A 23,236-nucleotide genomic window follows, 5' to 3' on the forward strand; every position below is an offset into this window, starting at 1 on the left:
CGACAGATTCCCCTTCAGAGAAGCCAAATCCACCACCAACCCCAGTTCAAATCCAAAAGTGCGTTTCTAGGGGGGGGGGGCAAGAAACGCTGCTCTAATTCAGGGGTTTTCTATGGCAATGGTCGCATTCTGGCTGAAAGATGGGGAGGAGGGGGAAGACCCCCGCCCCTTTCTTCCTTCCTCCCTCCCTCCCCTCTCCTCTCCCGCTGGTCTCTGCGGAGCTTCTCAATTGGAGGCGGGGCTGCCCTGCTCTCTCTCTTTCTCCCCCCACTATAAAGCCCGGCCCTGACATCACTGCGCTCTCTAGATAGGCGGCAGCTGGGCTTTGTGGCGAGGGGAAGAGGCGGCGGCGGCGCGAAGAAAGGCGAGGCGGAGAAGCCGGGCGAGCGCGGCTCCAGGCGAACAAAGCGCGCAGCAGCACCAGCACCAGCAGCACCCAGGTAATTGGGGCGCCCCGTTTGCAAGCGGCAGGGCGCGGTCCGGGGCTGGTCGTCGGCGTCCCGCGAGGGTCTAAAGCAGGGGTAGTCAAACTGCGGCCCTCCAGATGTCCATGGACTACAATTCCCAAAAGCCCCTGCCAGCGAATGCTGGCAGGGGCTTATGGGAATTGTAGTCCATGGACATCTGGAGGGCCGCAGTTTGACTACCCCTGGTCTAAAGGCTTTCGCGAGCGATCCTAGCTTGCGCCCCAGGGCGCGCTCTCCAGCTCGCCCTCATTCCGGGCTCCTTTCCCCCCGCAGCCCTTTCCTTGCGCGGCCCCGGCCCCATCAGCAGCAGCGGCGGCGCCATGACGGCCAACGGCACCTCGGAGTCGCTCCAGATCCAATTCGGCCTGATCAACTGCGGCAACAAGTACCTGACGGCCGAGGCGTTCGGCTTCAAGCTCAACGCGTCGGCGCCGAGCCTGAAGAAGAAGCAGATCTGGACGCTGGAGCAGGACGGCGACGACTCGAGCGTGGTCTTCCTCAAGAGCCACCTGGGCCGCTACCTGGCGGCCGACAAGGACGGCCACGTGCGCTGCGAGGCCGAGGCGCCCGGCGCCGACTGCCGCTTCGCCATCGTGGCGCACGACGACGGGCGCTGGTCGCTGCAGTCCGAGGCGCACCGGCGCTTCTTCGGCGGCACCGAGGACCGCCTCTCGTGCTTCGCGCAGGCCATCTCGCCGGCCGAGAAGTGGAGCGTGCACATCGCCATGCACCCGCAGGTCACCCTCTTCAGCCTGGCGCGCAAGCGCTACGCCCGCCGCGCCGCCGCCGCCGACGAGCTGGCCGTGGACCGCGACGTGCCCTGGGGGGTCGACTCGCTCGTCACGCTCCTCTTCCTCGAGCAGCGCTACTGCCTGCAGACGTGCGACCACCGCCTCCTGCGCCGCGACGGCGCCCTCGTCCCGCGCCCGGAGCCCGACGCCGCCTACACGCTCGAGTTCCGCGGCGGCAGGGTGGCCTTCCGCGACTGCCGCGGCAAGTACCTCACCCCGTCCGGGCCCAGCGGCACCCTCAAGGCCGGCAAGGGCGCCAAGGTGGGCAAGGACGAGCTCTTCGTGCTCGAGCAGAGCTGCCCCCAGGTGGTCCTGCGCGCCGGCAACGACAGGAACGTCTCCATCCGGCAAGGTAGGCTCCCGGGGGGTGGTTGGCATCGGGGCGGGGGGGGGGAGAGTCCAAGCGCGGCCCTCCAGAAGTACCTGGACTACCATTCCCATGAGCCCCTGCTGGCAGGGGCTCATGGGAATGGTGGTCCATGGACATCTGCTGGCGGGGGCTCATGGGAATGGTAGTCCATGGACATCTGCTGGCAGGGGCTCATGGGAATGGTAGTCCATGGACATCTGCTGGCGGGGGCTCATGGAATGGTAGTCCATGGACATCTGCTGGCAAGGGCTCATGGGAATGGTAGTCCATGGACATCTGCTGGCGGGGGCTCATGGGAATGGTAGTCCACAGACATCTGGAAGGCCGCACCCTGGCGTAGGGGATGGCCGGAAAGGAAGGTGTCTGGTGCCAGGGAGGGTTGCCGGAAGGTCGCCTCCTTGCTGGACGTAGGGGGTGTCCGGAAAGGTAGTGGCACCTGGGCCCTCTCATCGCAGCTGGACCGCCCAGGGGTTGGTTGGCATGGGCGGGCTCCAGGTAGGGTGCTAGGGCCCCGAAAGATCGCCTCCTTGCTCAGGTGCCCGGAAAGTAAGGTGGCTGCAGCACCTGGGCCTCTTCCCAAAGCCCAGGGGCCGGTTGGCACGTGCGTTCTCTTGTGGGCCATGTCGTTTGCCATGAGGTGTTGGGGGTGCCCAGAAAGGGGCCAAATGCTCACCTATGGCTCCTTCCCCGAATTCTCCAGCTGGTCCTGCATCCTTTGTGTGTTCGCTCTTCGCTGGCAACTTTTGAACGTTTGCACTGGTCGTGCTGTAAGGTCCGAATGCCCCTCTGGGCTCCCTGCTGCCGCCTCTTTTGTCGCTGCTTGTGAGAACGTGAGAAGAGCCCTGTTTGCTCAGACCAGTGGTCCATCCAGCCCAGCATCCTGTCTCACGCAGGAGCCAACCAGTTCTTCTGGAGGGCCAGCAACAGGGTAAAGAGCCCTTCCCCTGCGGTTGCCTCCTGGCTTTGGCATTCAGAGGGTTAGTGCTCCCTGCCATTCGACTCCCGAATCGCTAGTTCCCACATCTGTGCATTGGTTGTTCTGGTTCATGCTGCCCTGGAAAGATTTTTTTGCTCGGGTTTCATTGCAGAGGGCTCATGCGACAGAAGTCTGAGTGGTTTTGTGCAGGTCCTTGCAACTGTGGGGGGTGGGGCTGTGAAAGTGGCAGGATGTGAAAATGGGGGGGGGGGGCTTGGAGGTTTTCTGTCTTGTACAATAAAGCGGGGTGGGAAAGGAGCGTGACTTGATTTGTGGTCCGAGTCATCTTTCAATGTTGGTTCTAGGGACAGAAAATGCCCCCCTGGGTCTTTGCTGACCTGTCCTAAAAACATGGGTGTGTTCTTTCTTTCCCCCCTCCTCCCCTTTGAGCAGCGTCTTGGATCCTTTCCCTGTTTCTAGCGAAGGAGCGGAAATGACCTGTGCAGACTTTGATGGGGTCTCTACTGCATTTGCAGGAAACCGAAGGGCATAATCTGCTGCAAGGTTCCCAGAATAGGTTATCAGGCATTCCACAGTCCAGCAGGGGAGCATCAGGGGCTCTCCCTTGCCTCCCTTTTGCCTTCTCCCCTCTGTTCCTGGGCCAGCCCTTCCTTCAGTGTTGGGGGCACACAGAGGCACAGTGACCTGCCCCCAGTCCACAGTGTGCTCTGACGTTCTGGAGGCTTGCTGGTGTCCTTTGTGTAAAAAAAGAACCTGATTCCTGATGTGCCTCCTCTTCTCTCCTCTGAGTCAGGGCTGTGGAGGGAGCCGACCTTGGCACAGGCCAAGGAGGTGGGGGAGACGTCCTCCCTCCCATGCCGTCTCCCTCACTGGTCTTCCAGGCCCTGCCTCTTCCTCTGTTCTGCTGTTGCTACCTGCTGTGCAGGCAGCAGCTCCTCCAGGCTCTTCCTGCTGCCTCCCTTTTCTCCCCCTCTTCTCCAAGCATGACCAGAATAAGCTCTTGGCATCTCAGGGGCCTGGTGTGGCAGAAGCACCCTCCAATCACTGTTTTGCCAGATTTCCTGAGCTGCAGAGAAGCAAATGGGCTTCTGGTCTATCAGTTCTTCTGATGTTGGTCCATCGGAAGGAAAGGGGTCTTTTGCTGAGCGCTATTTTTTTTAACACCTCCAAGTTCTGTCTTTAAATTCATTACTGTGACTGATTTTTGCATGGGGGGGGGAGGAGAATAAGCCCCCATCTGTCCCATCCACAAAATAAACTGCCTTTCCAAAAAGGCGTTTTCTTCGGGGAAGCCTTTTGTATTTAAGACCAAAACCCCCCAAATAATTAAAAAAATCCTGCGCCGTGATTCTGAATTCGGGATGGGCCTTTACTGTGGTTCTCCCAGTTTTTTCCATCCTTCTGGCTTCTGGCTAAAGACTTAACTTGATTCTCCTTTTTTTTTCTTTTCTGGTCAAGACCCAAATGTACAAAGCCAGCTCAGTAAATATATATAAATAAAAACTGCTGAGTCAACAGGAGATCTAAGAGGGCTGGCTCATCAGAGCAGAGCCTTCCCATCAAAGTGCCGGTTCCTCCTTTTTATTATAATAAAAAAAACCAGGCACAGCTGAAAGAGGCTGTGATTAACTTCTCGAATCCCCACCCCCTGGGAAAAGATTTGCACAATCTCATTAGACAGTCTGTCTTGATCCTGAGAGAGAAGCTGTGATCGTTTCTCTTCGCTTCTTCCTAGCTGGTACCAGTTTCCCACTGCAAATATTCCATGGATGGTTGGGTTTTTAAAAATCTCATCCTTCTTCAGAGGGGGTTGAATTGCCACCCCACCCCCCGCCCTACACACACATCCCTGGGAGATGCATTGCAGGTAGATTGTGCTTTTAAAGAAAAGTTAATCAAATTCCAGGCAATCCAAATTGTGAGCCCCTACAATCTGAATCAGTCATGCCCGTTGAGCAGAGATGCATAGTTTTTCCTTGGTTTTGCATGATTCATCCTGGTTTTGCCAGCTGAGATGTGGGTGTTTCTCCCCCCCTTGCCCAAATTCTGCACTGAGTATTGCGTTCTGCGCTCTGAATTTTGCGGCTTTGACTTGCAGGTGCATGCGTGCCATGGTTGCACCTGTCCCTTTTAAGCATCTCTGCCCTGCTTCTTTTTAGCTGCGCTGAGCGGAAGAAAAAGCCCAAACCTGGCACAGCTCAGTCGATAGGTTTTAACGGGAAATCCACGTTCAGTGGCTGACTTCTAGCTGTGCAGGGAGAAATGTGACCTACATTAAAGTCAATACAAAGGGAGCATTGCTTCTGTTGGCCGATTCAGCGGAACGCCAAACCTCTCTTCTCCTCCCCACCCTCCCAAGCTTGGGAGTTAGAGTGCGGCCCATTGGCCAACTTTTCGGTGCCCACATGAAAAAGCCCTTTAGGAATCTCTGACCATGTGGTGTGGCCAGCTACAGGAACTGCAAGGTGATGGATGAACATAACCTCAAGTGGGTAGCTGTGTTGGTCTGAAGTCTGAGGAAGAGGGCATGCACTCGAAAGCTCACGCCTTGAATAAATCTTTGTTGGTCTTAAAGGTGGTACTGGACTCTATTTTTGTTGCACATAACCTCAGTTGGTGTTAAGAGTGCTGCTTGCTTTCTGGGCTGTGGAACAGGTGCATGGAGTGTAGTGTGGACAAATCGCATTGCTGCAACAATCCAACAAGATGCTTTGTCAAGTCACTGTATCCTGGCTTCTTTCTTCCAGTGTGAGAAATTGACATATTGTGTAAGACTTCCAGTGTGAGAAATTGACATCTTGTAAGCTCAAGACTGAGCCAGGCCTAATTGTTGCTCAGAATCCGATGTTATAAACTCACAATCTTGGTTTAGATGTGCTGGTCCTCTTATGTGCTGGTGCTGTGGCTTCTTACAGTGGAGAAATGGTGGTAACTAACTATGGCTTGGCCATTCAAGACATCACTCTAGACCGCGGTTGGCACAAACCGCGGCTTCCAAACTCATTCTGGATTCTGGCTGGCTGGTTGCAGTGTTATCAAGACAGAGCTTGCAACAAACCATAGTACAATTTTGTTCGGCGTGACATCTGAATTAAACTCATCCGGTGCTCTGGATGCTTCCACTTGATAGTGTCCTTTGGACCTCTGATGCTCTCCTTATAATCTGGCATGTGTAGCGCCCACCCTTCCAGAATGGCGCATGGGCTCTGGCCCCTTTCTGACGGCCCCCGGGTCTTTTCTAGCGAAATGCTTCAAGTGCCGTAGGGTTTGTGGGCAAGTTCAAATGGAGGAAGAGGGGTCTGAAGGAAGAGCTTGGTGCTTAATTTTTGTGAAAGGCTCGCCAGGACGTTGATCTCGGCCTCCCCAAAATGGGAGCTCCTCTGGAAGGGCGTGGTCTCGAAACAAAAGGGCATCCTCAGACTTCATAGGGGAGGCTGTAAGTTTGGCAATAAGAGCACGGGCTTTGCAATAAGGCTTGGGAGTTTGGCCTGCAGGAGGACTTTGGATTCTGGGTCTAGGGAAGTCCCCCAGACACACTCTTTTGAAAGTCACTAGATACACCTGGATGAGGTGTTTCCTTCCCTCCCTCTCTCTCTCTCCTGGAGGTGGGGGTGGGTGGGGCCCCTTTCAGCATGAGCCCAATGCCAACTGCCCCTTGTGGCCATTGGCTGAGATCACTCTGTAAAGGGAGATGAGTGAGGAATCCTTGATCGTGGCTCTAAAACGGCACAGCCCCCGGCAACTAGGGAAGGAACCGTGGGCTGGATTGATGCCCTGGTGGGCTAGATCTGCATTGTGCCGTGCAACAAGGGGGGGGGGGCTTTTGTGAGCGAGGGTTGCATTGTCAACCTTCCGCCGCTTGCCTTCTTTGTTCGAGCAAAGCCTCTGAAAGCCTGTTAGTTCCAGCGCGGATGGCGGATGGCTCTCTCCGAGCTGGGGTGTCATCCTGCATCTCCTGCTGCAGCTGAGTCATCCTCTCCCCGCAACCCCCCTGCCTTTTGCAATGCGGGGGCTCCCCACCCCCACCCTCCACGCACTCAGCAAGAGGGATTGGATGGGGGGGGCTGAGCAGATGCTGAAATATTTGTCTGGGTGGAAAGGGGGAGTGGGAGCGAGGTTGGGAGAACAAGGGCAAGATTGTGAGTATGGACGGGAGGCTGCTTGGGAGCTGAGATGCTTGGCGGGTGGGGGGGAGGGAAGGCTCCTGTTTCAGTCTTTTGTCGCTGTGGAAATCCAGATGTGGGGAGGGAGGAGCAACGTGGCTTTCTCTGTGTGAGGCTCCTACAGCGAGGTCTTTTTTTTTTAAAAAAAGGAAAGAGGCTAGGGATGGCTTGCAGCTCAGCCTCGCCTTGGTAAAGAGCCTGGCTCTTTTGCTCCCCCATCTCTTGGGTCCTGGTCTTCCAAACCCCACCCCCAATAACCCTCATAGGTGGGGAAGTCTGTCTGGGCTGTTCTGCACTGGTGAGGGGAATGCACTTTGTTCTGCTTGGCAAGTATTTTAATTGCTTATGCTATGTGGACCCGGCCTGCATCCTGGGATGGGAAGTGGGCATGAGAGCTGGTGATTCCTGTCATAGGCTCCCGCAGTGGCCAAACCATGGTTCTCCAGATGCCCACGGACCACAGTGACCATGAGCCCCTGATGGTTGTCCATGCTGGCAGGGCCTCCTGGTGATTGTGGTCCATGGCCATCTGGCGGGCCACGGTTTCGTCACCCCTGGATTACGCTTTCTGGAATATTCCTCTTCTTCCTATAATCCAGTATGTCACCTGGAAGGCATGTCGGCAACTTCCTCACCAGGGATGAAGTCCTTTAAGGCTCCTGTTTATGAGCCCCGTAAGTAATATCCTCTCTAGGACCACTGGTCTTCTACTGCAGCTATTGTATTGGCTTTTTGGAAGCTTATCCTGGGGACTGACCTTCATGCTCAGCAGGACCTCCTGGCAAGAATCAGGTTTTGGAGGGGGGGGGGGGGCTACCATTTTAACACTCCGACTGGGGAAATCTCTGCCAACCCCATATTTAAAGATGGAAAGTAGCCTCTCTGCCCTTGGAGAAACGGCAAATGGTGGAGAAGATTGTGAAACCCTTTGAGCTAATCACGGAAGGCAAGAGAACATGAAGGCCCCGTGGTCCTGGGTGTAGTCCGGGCAAGTTCTGGTCACGTGATCTTGCTGACCATATAGCTTGGCCGTGAGCCTGTAATCTTGGCCCATTGTTCCGTTTTCCCCGTCTTCCATTGTTTCACTTCCTTTAAATACCTGCGAGAGCTATAAATGGCCTTTCTCTCTCTCTGCCTTCCTGTCCCCCCCCCCCCCGTCCCCCCCCAATCTTGGCTCAGTTGTAAAGGGAGAGCCTTGGACTCCCAGAGGGGCAACTTTCATAAGCTTCTTCTTCTGCCCTCTCCCCTCCTCCCCATCTCTCCTGCTACCTTCCCTTTCAACATCTGTTTAGTGGCCCTGGGTTTCCTCTTCGCCAGATTCCGGAGATATAATGGGAAGCCTGTTGTCCTGGGGTGTGGCATGGTGCCCTGCCATCCTGTCCCCTCTCCTCATGGTGCTTTTGCATCATTTCCCTTTTGTCCTTTCCAGGAAGGGAGCGGGATGCCTCTCCCAGTCAGAGCCAGTATTGAAGCAGCCGAGTGGTTCTCTGTGACGTGAACAGAATAAAGTTTGAGCCCCATTGGCACCTTATGCCTCTGGGTACAAGCATGCACATGGAAATAGATACCCCGAGTTAAACTTGTTGGTCTTCAAGGTGCCGCAGGACTGTATGAGCAGAGAACCTCTCTCCTTTGGCCTGGTGATGCCGTTTTCCATTTGGCAGTTCTTCCCCTGCGGTTAAGCCGACAGTTGTGGGCTGCTTTCTAGGCACAGAGCCTGGACACATTTTGCTCCTTGGGCAGGATTTCTGTGTCCACCACCCTTGGAAAAATGATTTTAGCTCTGACTTAAGAGGTGAGCCTGAAGGTGGTGGTCAAAGGGGGCTTTGCAAACAAGGAGGAGAGTGACTTTGGTTTTACCCCCCTCCCCTATTTCCTTCTCATGGTTTTTATTGCTCCATGTGGCTTCCTCGCTCCATGTGGCCTTCCTCAGCAGTGGCGCACAGTGATCTGGCTGCCATGTATTGAGGCTGGGGGTCCTTTCAGCTGTGCCGGATTACCTTGAGGTTTATTCTCGCTGCTCAGAAATTACTGGGGGGGGGGGGAGGAAAGAGGACACAAAGTCCCCTTGCATACAGAACTCCGGGCCCCTCCCTTTTGCAGCAGGACATGAAGAGGTTCTAATTTGATTCAGGCTTGTGGTGGGATGAGCCTTTAGAAGAACAGGCTGGGAAGAAACAACTCCCCCTTACACACACACACATACAGGGACCCATCCATTCTTCTGCAAATGTGCCCTTGTGCAAATGGTGATGTTCAGATTTCCCAGCAAGTTTGCAAAGAATGCTGGCGGCAGCAACAACAAGCTGCGGCTTTGTCTTGAGCAAAAAAAAAAAAAAAAAAACGGACAGGGTGCCTCCCATCTCTCCTAATTAGTAGTGGAGCATGGCAGATGGCATCCGTCCTCTGAGCATCTGCCCCTCATTACAGCTGAGCCACCACCGCCCCTTTAATTGGACCCCACTAAGATGGGAGGGGGGCCCTTTAAATGCATCCTTTAGGTCCGTGGTGGAGGCTGGAGAGAAGCAGGCCGGTTCCTCCCAAGAGCTGTGGGCAGTGGGGTGAGGCCATGGGGCAGCGGGAAGCTACCAGGGCTGCTGTGCTTGGGAGAGGCAGTTTCTTAGAGAATCTTTCTGGCCGTTCCACCCCACTTGGGGTTGGGAGAGCCTTCCCCGTCTTGGCAAATAAGCATTACTGGTGGACCAATCTGTTTGAGCAGATCATCTGATGCAGGAAGGTGTATGCAAGTTAATTGGGGGGGGGGGAGACGGGGCTCAGCTTGGCCTTTTCTCTGTGCTGGCCAGAATGCTCCCTGCTTGGGGTAGGGGCCCGTCTTGTGACAACAAAGAAACCTCCTCCCTCTCTCTTTTTAAAGGGAGTTAACATCCCTGAGGCGAAAAGATTGGCTGCCTCCTCAGGTTTCAGTGCTTTTGCCAGATGGTCCTCCTTTCCTCCCCGGCTTCCTCTGGGGGGTGGCGGGGAGGGGGCTCTCTCCCAAGCGTGGCTCCAGTTTCCCATTTCCAGTCCTGGGCTACGGCTTCCTCTGTTGCTAAGGGCCCCGTGTGCAGCAGTGAGGCAGAACTGCTGAGGCAGAGGCCTGTTCACCTGGCTTGGTTAAAGGCGATGGATCAGTGTGTCCTGGAGCAGGGGCAGTCAACACTGTGTCACCCAGTGGTCAACACACACATGCCACCAGGAGGTCCACCAGCGGGACCAGAACTATATTCAGTCTGAAGTATTCATGCTAAAGTGGGATCTAAATGTCAGAACAGTGTCTACATACAGGCAAGCCTACTTTGTTTAGTATGTTTTTTCATGGTGCAGCTTCCGGATTTAAGAAGCAAAAAGGCAGCGGTTGCTGGGAGATGGCAAAACCCGCTTCTGGATTTAAGAATTGCTTGATGCCAACTCTGCCGTGGCAAATAACAGGCCAGGGAGAACGGCCACCTGCAGTCCAGACCTGTGATGCCCACCGGGAGCTCCTGCAGCTTTGCATGCAAGATCACAGACACCCTCTGTGTGCCATCCCAGCTCTGGTCTCACCACTGATCTGTAATTTCTGGCTCCTGGGGAACAACAGGTGGCAACCAGAGGCTACAAGCTGAGCCCCGTTTGGCTTCTGTTCCTCTGCAAACCTGGCATTGAGCACCACTGATGATTGCATTATCTGCATGAGTGCACTGTTGGCACGATGTTGGCACTAGTGTGTGCGTCCTGGAGGGGCTGTGTGGTGAAGGACTTGCAAGGAATGGAAGGGTCTCCAAAGATGGAAAACCTGTTTGCCTCAAGGATTGCTGGGTAATGCTCGAGTCCCAGGGCTGCTTCTTTTCAGAGGTAGCGACTTAACGGTGCAAGAAATAGCTACGCAACCGCAGCCAATTTCGGCTTCAAACATTAAACCAGAGCCAAGGAGCTCATGAGCGGGGCAGCCCCCACTGGTTCTGCCAGATCTAAGGACCATCCCCTTCTCTGCCATTGGCGTTGCTTGTAAGCCAGACCCTTGCAGACTTACCCGGCCATTGACGCAGCGAGCGGCCCAGATCTGCCTGGCGTCAAGCCGTGTTCTCCGTAAGCCGCTTAGCACGTCCTGAGAGTGGTGGAATTGGTGGTGTAGCTCTTCTTATGCTTCGGAGAGCAGGGAGTTGAATCATGTACACTGATGTCCCCTCTGCCTTCCCTTGAAAACTCCCTGTGCAGGAGCCTGATACAGAGAAAGACCCTCTCTGAGCACCTTTCCCAGAGATAGTCTGAGGAATCTGTGGTGACTTCAGCTTTCTACACGTTTTCCTGCTGCAAGCTGTTTGGAGAACCCGCTGTTGGATTCTCTCCACTGCTTCCTCGGACAAGGTCTCCCTTGGGTTGTCCTTCCATGGCCATCACCCTTTCGATAAGACACTCTTATTATGACTCTGCTCATGGGAGCCACTGATTCATTTGCAGTTTCCCCCCCCCCCCCTCAGTCTCATTCTTATGGTCCCAGAAAAGTCTCATGTCTTTCGGGGCACCTCCGTCTTCTACCCATGATGGATTTTAACACGTGCTGGCAGGGGCTCGTGGTAATCGTAGTCCGTGGACATCTGGAGAGGCACGGTTTGGTTTGTGTACCGATCAGGTCTCTCTGGCCATGTTTCCAATCTCTTCTTGTCCCAGTAGAGTACAGACCTCAGCTGCTTGGCAGGTTCCCCCAGGGAGGGCATCTCCTGGTTCCTCTGCAGCTGGGTGCCAGGAACAATTAATTGGTCTTGCGTTGCTGCCAGAGGCTTGCCATTGCTTGTCCCCCAAGAGTTTACTCTGGAGTAGGCCCACGGGTTTTTGATTGGGCTGTCAATGAAGTGCAGAGAGCTGCTCTTGAGAAAGGTTCTGCGGTGTGCTTCCCGGGGCATTTTGTGTTGTGACAAGGGGACACAGCCATGGGACTTCTTCTGTAGACCAAAAGTTTCTCTGCCTTGAAGGTGAGAGCCTTTCTTACTCCTATGTAGGGGGTTTGGGTAGGGCTCTCACCTGGCCTGCCATGTTACAGGAATGGAGCATGGACCCCAGGATCCAAAAGTACCTGCAGCTGTGTGCATAGCAATAGTGGGTGGGCTGCCCTCCAGGAAAGCTTGTCCACCACTGACTCTTGATCACTTTTTGGGGGATCCAAGTTTCTGTTGCCACTTGAAAACCACTTCCTAAGGTGCTGAAAAGCACCAGTGGAAAATAAGCTCATCCTGCTGGGGCTTAGCCAGGCAAACTTGAGCAATTGGTCTGTGTCAGGGACCATTGTAGTGGGGGGTCAACCCACTGAGTGCCCCTCCTTTTTGCTGCCAAGCACCAGGCTGCTTAAAAGAATAAAATAGTTTTATTCAGAAAGAAACGAACTTTTATAGAAAGGTGGAGGGGCCTCACTGTCTAACTCTGTTCTTGAATTCTGGAGGCAAGCAGGGAGGAAGTGAGCTTAGAGGAGCAGGAAGTCTCCTATTGAGCCAATCAGGAAGTCCCTATTCAAACTCTGCTGTCCTCTGATGCCCCCTGTAGGATATCCTTCATATCCTTTTGAATCATGCACACTCCAGGCCTTGAGTATGCCAACATTTTTTGGCTGTGGACCAATGGTGTCTCAGGCTTTTCAGTACAATTGTCGATGGAGACGTGGGGGCACTGGGGCTGCTTGAGCATGGCAGGGATACCCAAAGGGCCAACCTTCTCCCAGAGCTTCCTCTGGCATCTCCTTGCTGAAATCCATGAGGACAAGTTCCCTTCTCCTCCCGTGTCTCCTCTCCCTTCCTGGCTGCCTTATCACTCAGCGTCTTATTAATTACCACTCGTTGCTTGCTTGCATAGCAGACGGGGAACTCATCCGACTGCTCTCAAGGCCCCGCCTGACCTTGACCGAGCTGGTAATTACAGTCTGGCAGCACCGTTATCTGCAGAGGGCTGGGGGGGGGGAGATCCAGCTCCTGGAAAGACGAGCCGGTGAAATGAAAGATGGTTGTTTCTGGCTTTCAGGAAAGTCTCACAGCCAAGAGACGGAGGTTGTGGGGATGCAGCCAGGAGGACTGAACGCTTCCTTGGCCTCCTAGTCTGAACTCCAAAGCACTTGATTCGGAGGGCCCAGCCATCTTCTTGGCTGCATTCCAGATTCATAGAGCAGCGGGCATTGAGTCTCTGCTATCGTGGGACTGTGCATCCTCCCTTTGCTGACCGGTGCCTAGAGTTTGAATTGGCAACGTGAGTTTTTGCTGGAAACTTGGTGGGGACTGTCTGCCTGGTCTAAAGGCTTGAAAAACCAGCCTTAAAGAGTATGCAGTGGAGCACTTCCAGATGCGGCTGGAGTGTTATTTGCACACAATGTGGATTGCCTGAGTAGAGAACTGTTTTATATTATCTCCAAAACCAAAAGAGGCTTACATGAAGAAAGGAAACCAGAATATCTGGAATCCAACGTATGCAATATTAAAAACACAGCCCCGCCCCCCAATGCTTTCACATAATCATTCCTGTATTTTTTTTTTAAATAATTTAAAACGATTATTCCAAATTCTACTAAAAAGATTTCTGTTCAGGAGTTAGATGGGCGTTACAAAAATTGATGACCCAAAGCGTACTTCGATGTCAGAGTAAAGTCCTTTGACTTTGGCGATTCTCCCACATTGACTGATAAATTGAGAAGAACTGGTACAGAAGAACGTGGCTGTGGATGGCCATTCAGTACTTAGAAAATTGTTCTGAACTGGTTTTTTTTTAGAAGGGGTGCAAAGTCCCTAAAGATGCTCAATGCATTCACTTGGTAGTAAAGAAGACTTTTGTATGTCTGTGTGCATCCCTGAAGGTCATTGTTTGCAAAGGTTGCAGAGAAGAGATGCTTTTCTCCCACCCACCCCCCCTTGGGCTGACTTTCTAAAAATGCCTCTTGGTCCGAAGGCTTTCCTGTTAGTCTGCTGTGCGGTGCAGCATCAATCGGAAAGCTTAAAACTGCTGCCCAGAAGAACGGCGGCAGGAAATGAGGCTCCGGCACTCATGAAAAGGATGACAGACACGCCATAGGTCCTGTAAAAAACCACTTTGGATCGGCAGATGTAGAATGGGAGGGAGGGGTGGCGGAGGAGCCAGTGGCAGACTGCTGTACGGATCCATCCAAGAGCAAGCTGGGAAATCTTGGTCTGCACATATTTTTGTGACGTTCCAGGACCGGAGTCTGACAGATTGCCAGACTCAAGAGGACAGGGCTAAAGTAGCCCTGAGGCCACACATGCGCTAGGCTGGGGTTTCTGTCACATCATGCCCACTACCTTGTACCTACTGCTGTGTTCCTGTGGGGGGGGAATCTCTTAGGGCATTGGAGCTGGGGGAGAAAGGATGGGGCACACGGGAGTCCCTTTGCTAGCCAAAGCAGTAGGGGAGCTGCCAAACCCCCCCCACACACACCCCCGCAAGCATTCCCCTGTCTTGTTTTATCACGATTTTGACCCTACTGTGCAGTCTCTTCTGAGCTTTGCATTTCTGCTACATTGGAGTTCCAGCGGCATTCCTTTCTGATGAGTCTTCTGTAACCCAATTCCCCAACTGGCGGCTGGGGGAAGGGGTTGGAAAAGCTCTCTGCCTGCCTTGGTGCCTTGTTCTTCTCCCCCTGTCCCAAGCTAGTTCCAAGTTTGCTTTTCATGTTCTGTCAACCAGGTTTCCCTCTGGCTTCAGCAGGAGCCAGGCTTCCGTCTCGCACCCCAAAAGGTAGCCTCTCCCACCCTGAGAAGAGCTCACCTCTGTCTCTGCACAAGTCGCTGTACTGAGTGTCCTTCCTGATAGGCAGGAGCATGGCCCGAGTAGCAATATATGGTAGATTTCAAGAGACACTTTCTGCTCCTCTCTCGCTGGGAGAAGGCCGGCCTGGTCCATGGAGAACTTCCTGTGATGGTGGTGGAGAAAAGAGCTGTCGAGTTGCTGCCAACCATGTATGAGATGCTCAGAGGTGGTTTGCTGTTGCCCGCCTCTGGGCCTGCTCAGCTTCCAAGAGCTGATGACTAGCTTGGCCCATCTTCTGGTGGTGGAGACTTCTGACACGGAGGGGGCAAAGCCTCAGCAGGGGCTCTGGAAGTCTCTGGGGAAGGGTGGTCTGGCCTCTTGAGATCCTGGGGAGCCACTGCTGGTCTTAGTGGACAACATGGACCTGGATGGACCAGCGTCAGGTGTTCAGTGACTAGATGCAGAGGAGCAGGGAATGTTACATCGGCCGTTTTGGGGTTCCATCTTGGGAGAAGGGTATTGTGGGGTGGGATGTCCGCCCACAGCCTCCTCTCTGCACCATCATGGGAAACGATGGGAAGGCTCTCTCCGGTTCCTAATGCCCTCCTGTTCCCGAAACAGCCCAGCAGCTGGTTTCTGCTGCTGAAGCAAAAAAAATTTCATGGGAAGCTGAGATCTCTTCTCACCGTCTTCCTTGCAGCTGTTTAGTCTCGGGTTGCCTTGCCTCTCCCAGATCTCTCGCGGACTGTTTTCTCCTGCATTCTAGATTCTTCCTGTCTTCTGAGCCTTGGGATTTTCGTGGGTCTCCGCCCGCCCCCCCCTTCTCCTGCTTCAGAGTAGGATTCCGCCCTGGCCAATGCTAGCCAGTCCGCTGGCCCCCTTATGACCAACCAAGTTTTATGCAAAGTATAAGCTTTCACATGTGCATGCGCACAAAAGCGTGCAACTTGTACAGAACTTAAAGGCGCCTCTGGACTCAAACGTCATTCTAACAATCCCAGGTATGCAGGTCCTACCTGAGCCCGTCTTAAGAGTACTGTTTGGGGAGGTTTTATTTTTAAACCATTCTCTCCTAACCTTCCTCCCAGATTTTGGGCCAGCTAAGAATCCCCCCCCCTACATAACCTGCATCTGGTTAGGAATCTAGAGAAGAAGGTGGAGAGTGGTAACATTTGTCTTCGTACTTGATGGGAAGGTTTTGCCAGCTCTACGAAATGGCATGCAGGCTGCGATAGGTTTGTACTTGAGAAAATGGAGGCTTAGACTCATAGAGTTGGAAGGGATCTCCAGGGTCATCTAGTCCAACCTCCTGCAGGATGCAGGGAACTCAGCTTGCACCTCTCCCCACCCTCCAGACACTGTGTGTTGAGCAGCTACTTTCCTTCGGGACCCACAATCCTGCTTCGGACAGGAAACCGCCATGGTGCTGTGGATATGCAGATGTCTCATGGGTGACTTCTTTGACCTGGCTGGAATTGGGTTCAAATAGCACCCTAGCTGAGTAACCGAACCGCCTTCTCGCTTTCCCTGTCTACGAGAGAGAGAGAGAGAGAGAGAAAGGAGCAGAGCTCACTTCCTTTCTCTCTGCTTCAACTCGCTTCTTCCCCTCCCCTAGCTTTGTGGGCTGGATGAGCCACTACATTGAGCAATGCAGGAATTCCACATCCCAGATGTGAATGAACCCCAGCTGCAGAGGCTAAAATGGCAAAGGCAGTTTCTTGGTAGGGGGATGCAAAAGCACAGGAAAGAAAGGGATTATCCCAACCCCAAGGGCCTTTGGGAGAGACTGTTTGGGACGGGCTGCAGGGGCTAAGAAGCCGGGAATGTTGCTTTAGTGTTGGTTTTTCCTCTGGTGGCTGAGCGTCCCTGTGCCGAAGGGAATGAGAGAGCTCTTGCACATCTAAGATCAGGGCTCCTTTGCTGCTCCGGAAGATCCTCAGCCACCAGCCTCACTTGAGTCTGTCCTGCGCTTTCTCGTTTAAGGGCCAGTAACTTCCACGATCAGAAATGCCCGAGCATTTAAAGGGCCTGTCTCTTTGCTGCTGCTACCCACAGAAAAGTTCCAATGCTTGCCTTGCGAAAAGAGGCATTTTTTTTAAGCATACTTTTGGAGATTGCATCTGTTGACTCAGCACTCTCTTGGGGTTTTGTTGTCCAATGCAAACAACTTTAGCATGAAGCCTAACATTAGACACAGTGGGGAGAGTTCTTTATATGGGGGGGGGGGGGGGCTGTGCCCTCCACAGAATTCTCAGCAACCTGGGTCAAGAATCTGTGCGTTAGCTTTAGAGTCCAGGAGTGCCCTAGACCAGGGGTAGTCAAACTGCGGCCCTCCAGATGTCCATGGACTACAATTCCCAGGAGCCCCTGCCAGTGTTCGCTGGCGAATGCTGGCAGGGGGCTCCTGGGAATTGTAGTCCATGGACATCTGGAGGGCCGCAGTTTGACTACCCCTGCCCTAGACTGACAAATCTTTCCGCGGTGTAAGCTTTTGTTAGTCACAATACACAGTCGGACAAATTGAGCTTTGATTTGCAAAAACTTATATCCTGGGAAATTTTGTTGGTTTTTGTGTCTATAAATGCTAAATTCGGTGGGCGTGTGGAGATGGGTGGGCAGAACTTGTGCAAAGCGGCCCAAGGCACGGGAAAAGCTGCCTGACTCTCTTTGTTCCACCTCTGTGTTCCCTACAGGGATGGACCTCTCAGCCAATCAGGATGAGGAGAGCGATCAAGAAACTTTCCAACTGGAAATTAACAAAGACACCAAGAAATGCACCTTCCGGACCTATACTGGGAAATACTGGAGCCTCACCTCCAACGGCGGGGTGCAGTCCACTGCCTCGACTAAGTGAGTTGAGAAATGATTCGCGTTTCGAAATTTGGCTTGGAAAATGATTTGATATTTTTACAGGTCGCCCTGAACACGCCCACGCTTCAGATGACTTGAACAGAAACAATCGGCAAGTGTCAAATACCAAGGCAATGTCAAATGCAATGAACACATCCACATCCTAGCAAATCGAGCAGCGTTAGCTTAGGAAGTACTGATGACAAATGAAGGGGGCCAACACCCCAGAAAGGCAGGACAGAAATATCAAGGAGAGAAAACAAATTTCTTACCTGCTTCCAGTGAAAGAAGATCCAGATTTCTGCCTTGGTCCAGAATGAGCTTGGATGTCCTCTGGTCCACAGTGGGTCCAGCGGGTGACGGTCCCTGGGTATGGCTTGCTCAGCCTGATGTTGATCATGCATAGCATTTCCTTGGTGGGCCTCCCTCTATAGCTGCATTCCTCTGTATGCCTGTAATCGGCTGCCTGAAATGGAGGATGGAGAGTGGTTTTGATTTCTGCCACAGGTACCAAACCATCTCTATAAAAATAGTTTGAGAGTAGCCATCTAAGTCGGCGGTAGAAGAGCTGCATTGCTACTAGTATAGGGCCTAGAGCAAGGGAAATTATAATCCCATCCTTTTCTGCATTGGTTAGACCTCATTTAGAATATTGTGTCCCATTCTTTAGGAGGAGATTGGATGGGTTTTTAAGACCCCGAGAAGGTTGAGGGGCTTGACTGGATCGCTGTGTGTAATTCTGATTCTAGCAGCACCTTAGGGACCAACAAGGGTTTTAAGGTAGGGGGTTTTGAGTCAAAGTTCCCTCCTTCCCTTCCTTCAACAGGAACTTTTGCTCTCAAAAGCTCTCTCCCCGGAAATCTTGCTGGACTCAAATCAAACCATCTCTGTCATCCTTTGGGCTTCTAGGAGTTGGGAGAGCACCTAGGCTTGCCCAGCACCTCTATCTTCATCTTTAAGAAGAAGAAGAAGAAGAAGAAAAAGAAGAGTTGGTTCTTATATGCCGCTTTTCCCTACCCGAAGGAGGCTCAAAGCGGCTTACAGTCGCCTTCCCTTTCCTCTCCCCACAACAGACACCATGTGAGGTGGGTGAGGCTGAGAGAGCCCTGATATCACTGCCCGGTCAGAACAGTTTTATCAGTGCCGTGGCGAGCCCAAGGTCACCCAGCTGGCTGCATGTGGGGGAGCGCGGATTCGAACCTGGCATGCCAGATTAGAAGTCCGCACTCCTAACCACTGCACTAAACTGGCTCTCTAGCTCAAACAATTCATACAAAAAAATAGTGCTAGATTGGAGTCCGGTCCGGTGCTTTTGGAGGAGCATCTTCCAGAATAACCCAAAACGCGACATTCAGAACCTCCTCTCGCCTTGGTTCACTGTCCCAGGGTGCAGGAGAGTGTACGAACACAGCCTTTTCAAGGGTCCTTCACCACCACCCCTGTCCCCGATCTGCGTGTCGTAACGTTTTGCTCTTTCTGTTCCCCGCCTGCCACAGCAGGAATGCCAACTGCTACTTCGACATTGAATGGCGCGACCGGCGCATCACCCTGAAAGCGGCCAACGGCAAGTACGTCACGGCAAAGAAGAACGGGCAGCTCGCCGCCAGCGTGGAAACCGCCAGTAAGAATTGCGGGAAGGGGGGTGTGTGGAGGGGGCATAGCCGAAAGCATCCTGTTTGGTTTGCGTGAGATGGGTGGGTCCAATCCTCACCCTTAAAAAGGGGCTTGGGGAAGCAGAGGTCAGCTTGGAAGAAGAAGAGGAACTGTTTATTTGTGCCCCGCTTTTTACTACCCGAGGGTCTCTCCAAGAGGCGGACGAGTGCCTTCCCTTCCTCTCCCCACAACAGACACCCTGTGAGGTAGGTGGGCTGAGAGAGCTCTGAGAGAACCACGACGGGCCCAAGGTCACCCAGCTGGTGGCATGGGGAGGAGGGATGGGGGAATCAAACTGCCCTTAGCCACACCACCACGCTGGCTTGCGGTAGATGAGGCTGCCTCTAATCCCTTGTAATCCATTTGGAGCATGTATTGGGGGGGGGGGCTAGAATCTCTGCAGTTTCCCCCCCTGTGTGTATCGAATTTACCAGGCAGGACTGCACCCTTGGCATCTGTTCGTAGCAGTTGCATAATCAGCCTGATTCTGACCCCGCATTGCTTGCTTGAGAATGCAGGCACGCTGCTGCCTCAGGCTGAGTTGCGTTCTTAAGCAACTGAGCTTGTTTCAAGAATACAGTGACACAAGTGGGTGTTGGACGAACTGGGCATTGAACCAAAGGGCTGGTGCCTGCCAGGGCCTGGAGTAAACCACCTCACGCTAGTCTTGCCCACTAGGAAGGCAGACTGCTAGATCAAAAGGTTGTTGGGGAAAAAAACGGCGGGGCCCGTCTCAAAATGGTGAGAGTCCTTGCTTGGTGAACCAGCCATCTGTGATCCTGCCTAGATTGTTTGGAGGATTTTCCATTGCCCTGTTTCCTGGGAGCTATGATAATGCCTTAGACACGGTGAGGCTGGCTTGCCAAGAGAGACTGGCATCGCATTGGAGAAAAACGGTTTAAATTTTTTTAGTAATTAGGGTAGTTTGCTAAAATGGCCAAAAAAAAAGGTAGAACTCTTTTGGGTACTCTTCTTTTTACTACCCGAAGGATGACTCGTTCTTCAAAGTGTCTGACAATCGCCTTCTCGTCCTCTTTCCACAACAGACACCCTGTGAGGTAGGCGGGGCCAAGAGAGCTCTGAGAGGACTGTGACTGGCCCAAGGTCACAGCTGGCTGCATGTGGAGGAGAAGGGGGGAATCGAACTCAGATCTCTGGCTTAGAAGCCTCCACTCCTAACCAAAACCTGAGTCGGCTCTCCGAAAAAGAGGTTGCTTTAACCGTGGCTTGGGTTCGCTGTGGATGTCTTTTACAGAGTTCATTTAACACAGGGGTAGTCAAACTGCGGCCCTCCAGATGTCCATGGACTACAATTCCCAGGAGCCCCTGCCAGCATTCGCTGGCAGGGGCTCCTGGGAATTGTAGTCCATGGACATCTGGAGGGCCGCAGTTTGACTACCCCTGATTTAACGGCTTGAGCTCCCCATTCCCAAGTTTCAACCGGTTTACAAATTAAAAAAAAATGTTTTTAGATGGGCTGGGGGGCTGTGAGTGCATGCGTCTCCCCTACAAGCTCGGGACAATCCCTTCTCTTCTACCTGACCAATAAGGTGAGACGGAACTCTTCCTGATGAAACTGATCAACCGGCCAATCATCGTCCTCCGGGGAGAACATGGTTTCATTGGCTGCCGAAAGGTGACTGGCACCCTGGATTCGAATCGTTCCTCCTACGATGTCTTTCACCTGGAATTCAACGATGGGGCCTACAATATCAAAGGCGAGTACTGCTTCTTGGTTGTAATCCACACTGCTCCATCCCAGGCTGGGCGGACTGGTATTTTTGCCGTCAGTTTTCTGGCATATCCCCAACTGCGGTTACTGTTACCGCAGTTCTGCAAAAGGAGAGGGAGGAGTGACCGAATACGGAGCATGGTGCGCAACTGAGCATCCCGAGAGTGTTTGCTTGAACCAAATCAACAGGTTATTAGCCCTTAAGGTTGCAGAGTATGTGGCCAGTGTGCGATTTCCGAGAAACCAAGGAATGACCTATAAAGGCTTCCGGAGGTTGAGGCTACTAGAACTTCCTGTTACCAGCAGAATTGGTGAAAATGGGAAGATGGCAGTGTGGGACAGATTGAGGAAATGGTGCCTTAAATTGCTTAGTAGAAAGGTCGCAGCTTTTTTAGCTTGCACGGTGCAAAATTTGGGTTGTGTTTTTTTTTTAAGTGGGGAGTTACACAGTCCTGGTTACAAAATAGCCCTCAAAGGGGATGGTGCAGGAAATGAGACCATCCCCCGTTGCATTGCAGCCGCTGGTCTGAAGGGAGACCGACGTGCATGGGCCTTGTTCTGCCATGCGTCCCTTTTCACTTGGAGGGGCTGACCACCTTCTCTTCCCCTGCTTGCAGATTCCACCGGGAAATACTGGATGGTTGGCAACGAGTCCTCCGTCACCAGCAGCAGCGATGTGCCCGTGGACTTCTTCTTTGAGTTCTGTGATTATAACAAGGTGGCCATCAAGGTCAACGACAAATACCTGAAGGGCGACCACGCTGGAGTCCTCAAAGCCTCGGCTGACTCCATCGACTCTTCGACCCTCTGGGAGTATTAAGTGCACTTTGGCCTCCTCCTTCATCCCCTTTGCTCTGTACTCTCCCCCTCCCCTTTCAGTTGCCAATTTTGGGTTTCTCTCTCTCTTTTGTAACGTTCTGGTGTCTTGCTTTTTTTTTTTCTTCCTTTTTTTAAAGGGGAGGGTTAACTTTCACGCCAGCCTGCTGCTTCTCTCCTGCCCTAGGATTGTTAGATGGAACTTCCCTTTTTTTTAATGTCTCTGTAAAACTGGAAAGTAACCTGGGGAACAAAAAAAAAAAAAGATCCGTGCTCTGTAGAGTTTGGGGTCTGGTTTGTAAACATGAGAAACCAAAACCCTTGCCATGGCATCTCTGCAGGTCTTAGAGCTCTGATTTTTGCTTTAAAAAGGGAATGAAAACTGCCTCTGTGCCCATAATGCAGTGCCCTCTCATCTCTGCCAGGGTCTCCCCTGGGCTTTTGTACCACACTGTGCTCCCCCGTCAGAGGAGTATTAAGCCCGAGCTAAGGGGACTTCGTGGGAAGGGGTCAGTCGCTGGTTCAGCCTAATGCTGGACAACTGAGTAATACTACTTTGACCGGATCCCGTTCCGGGGTCATGTTCTTTAGCGGAGGTCACTTGTATACTCCCCCACTCCCCTTCTTGGCTTTTGATCCCCGAGTTAAATATCTGCTGTCTTCGGCCAAAGCCAAGTGGGAGGTGAGGTTTTGCTGTCCTGCTGGTAGTAGGAAATTGGTTGGCTGATGCAGGTGAGGGTTAGAAACTTGGTGTCCCCCCCCCCCAAATACTTGTGCTCCAGGGAATTGCTCTTGGAGGAGCAGAATTTTTGGAAGAGCTGCAGCTGTTCATCTCCTAGGAGACAAGAGCTTGGCTCATCTCTTGCTCTGAGCTCCTTCCCCCCCCCCCCCAACCCCTTCACGCTTCGAAGTGCCCAAAGAGCGTCTTGGAACTGCTCCTGACAGCTGCACTGAAGTTTTTAGCACTGCCTTACTGTCCTCTCCTCCTCTTGGAAGGGGCAAGTAGTTAGGTTCCCCATCCCCCTTCTCCGTCTGTGTTTTAGTATCCTAGAGAAACCTCGGCTACCTGAAGCAGTCTCCTATTAAGAGTATGATAGATGTCAAAGCTGCACATCACTTGCATCTTTCCTTGTTCCCCCCACCCCGTGTGTGGGGGGGAAACCACAAAATCTCAGCTGTTCTCCGCTGCTGTTAAAAAACAAAATTCAAGTCCTGTGCCAGCAGCTGCCAGCGGACTTCCGAGTTCAGTTTGGCCATTGAGCTAGGAGAGGGCCGGGAGCGACCCGCTCTGTCCTGCTACCCAGAGGGGACCTGACCTCATCTCTTTCTAGGTAGACTTCAGAGCCTCCAAGCACAGCTGCCTCTCAGTCTGTTTCCTGGTGCGTGAACGGCACCAGCTTTTTGGAGAGAAGAGGAAGAGGTGGAAAGGAAGGGCCGGGGGAAGAGGGAGGTTAGCCACGCTCTGTGTGCAAGTCCCCCTCCTCCTTCACCAGTTTCTCTGGCCACGCCCTAAGTGGCGGCTGAGAAGTGGCTCTCTAACCTCAGTGGACAGAATAGAAAGCTTTTTGAATTAGCAATGTTTGCACAGTAGCGTATGTGTGTCCCCATTCATTGGTGTTGCAACTTCGTACTGGAATCCCACCCCACCCCCCTGTCCAGAGCCTGTCCACTGAATTGTTCTTGTGGGTGAGTCTTAAGGCATCGGTTTCCGGCTTGCATCTCTCGCTAGCTGCCCCTC

The 23,236-nt window shown here is 53.0% G+C and overlaps 1 protein-coding gene across 2 annotated transcripts; it reads left to right on the plus strand.

The window, feature by feature from the left end:
- Window positions 1-283: 283 nt before the first annotated feature.
- FSCN1 (fascin actin-bundling protein 1) lies at window positions 284-23,150 on the plus strand. 2 transcript variants are annotated; one of them, XM_077316092.1, is made up of 6 exons: window positions 284-440; window positions 741-1,610; window positions 17,141-17,297; window positions 18,794-18,918; window positions 20,501-20,668; window positions 21,300-23,150. In XM_077316092.1, the coding sequence occupies exons 2-6, from the start codon at window positions 788-790 to the stop codon at window positions 21,500-21,502; spliced, it is 1,476 nt and encodes a 491-aa protein (XP_077172207.1). In that variant the 5' UTR covers window positions 284-440; window positions 741-787; the 3' UTR covers window positions 21,503-23,150. The 2 variants fall into 2 exon arrangements, with proteins under 2 accessions (XP_077172207.1, XP_077172208.1); XM_077316093.1 differs by having other exon boundaries at window positions 18,797-18,918.
- Window positions 23,151-23,236: the final 86 nt, after the last annotated feature.

The sequence above is a fragment of the Paroedura picta genome, chromosome 17, assembly GCF_049243985.1.
Source record: "Paroedura picta isolate Pp20150507F chromosome 17, Ppicta_v3.0, whole genome shotgun sequence".
In the NCBI taxonomy this organism is placed as follows: Eukaryota; Metazoa; Chordata; class Lepidosauria; order Squamata; family Gekkonidae; genus Paroedura; species Paroedura picta.

Coding starts and splice junctions, on each gene's coding strand:
- FSCN1 (XM_077316092.1), top strand. CDS start 788: ATGACGGCCAACGGCACCTCGGAGTCGCTCCAGATCCAATTCGGCCTG. Junction 18,919..20,500: donor CGCCAGCGTGGAAACCGCCA/GTAAGAATTGCG, acceptor CTGACCAATAAG/GTGAGACGGAACTCTTCCTG. Junction 20,669..21,299: donor TGGGGCCTACAATATCAAAG/GCGAGTACTGCT, acceptor CCCTGCTTGCAG/ATTCCACCGGGAAATACTGG.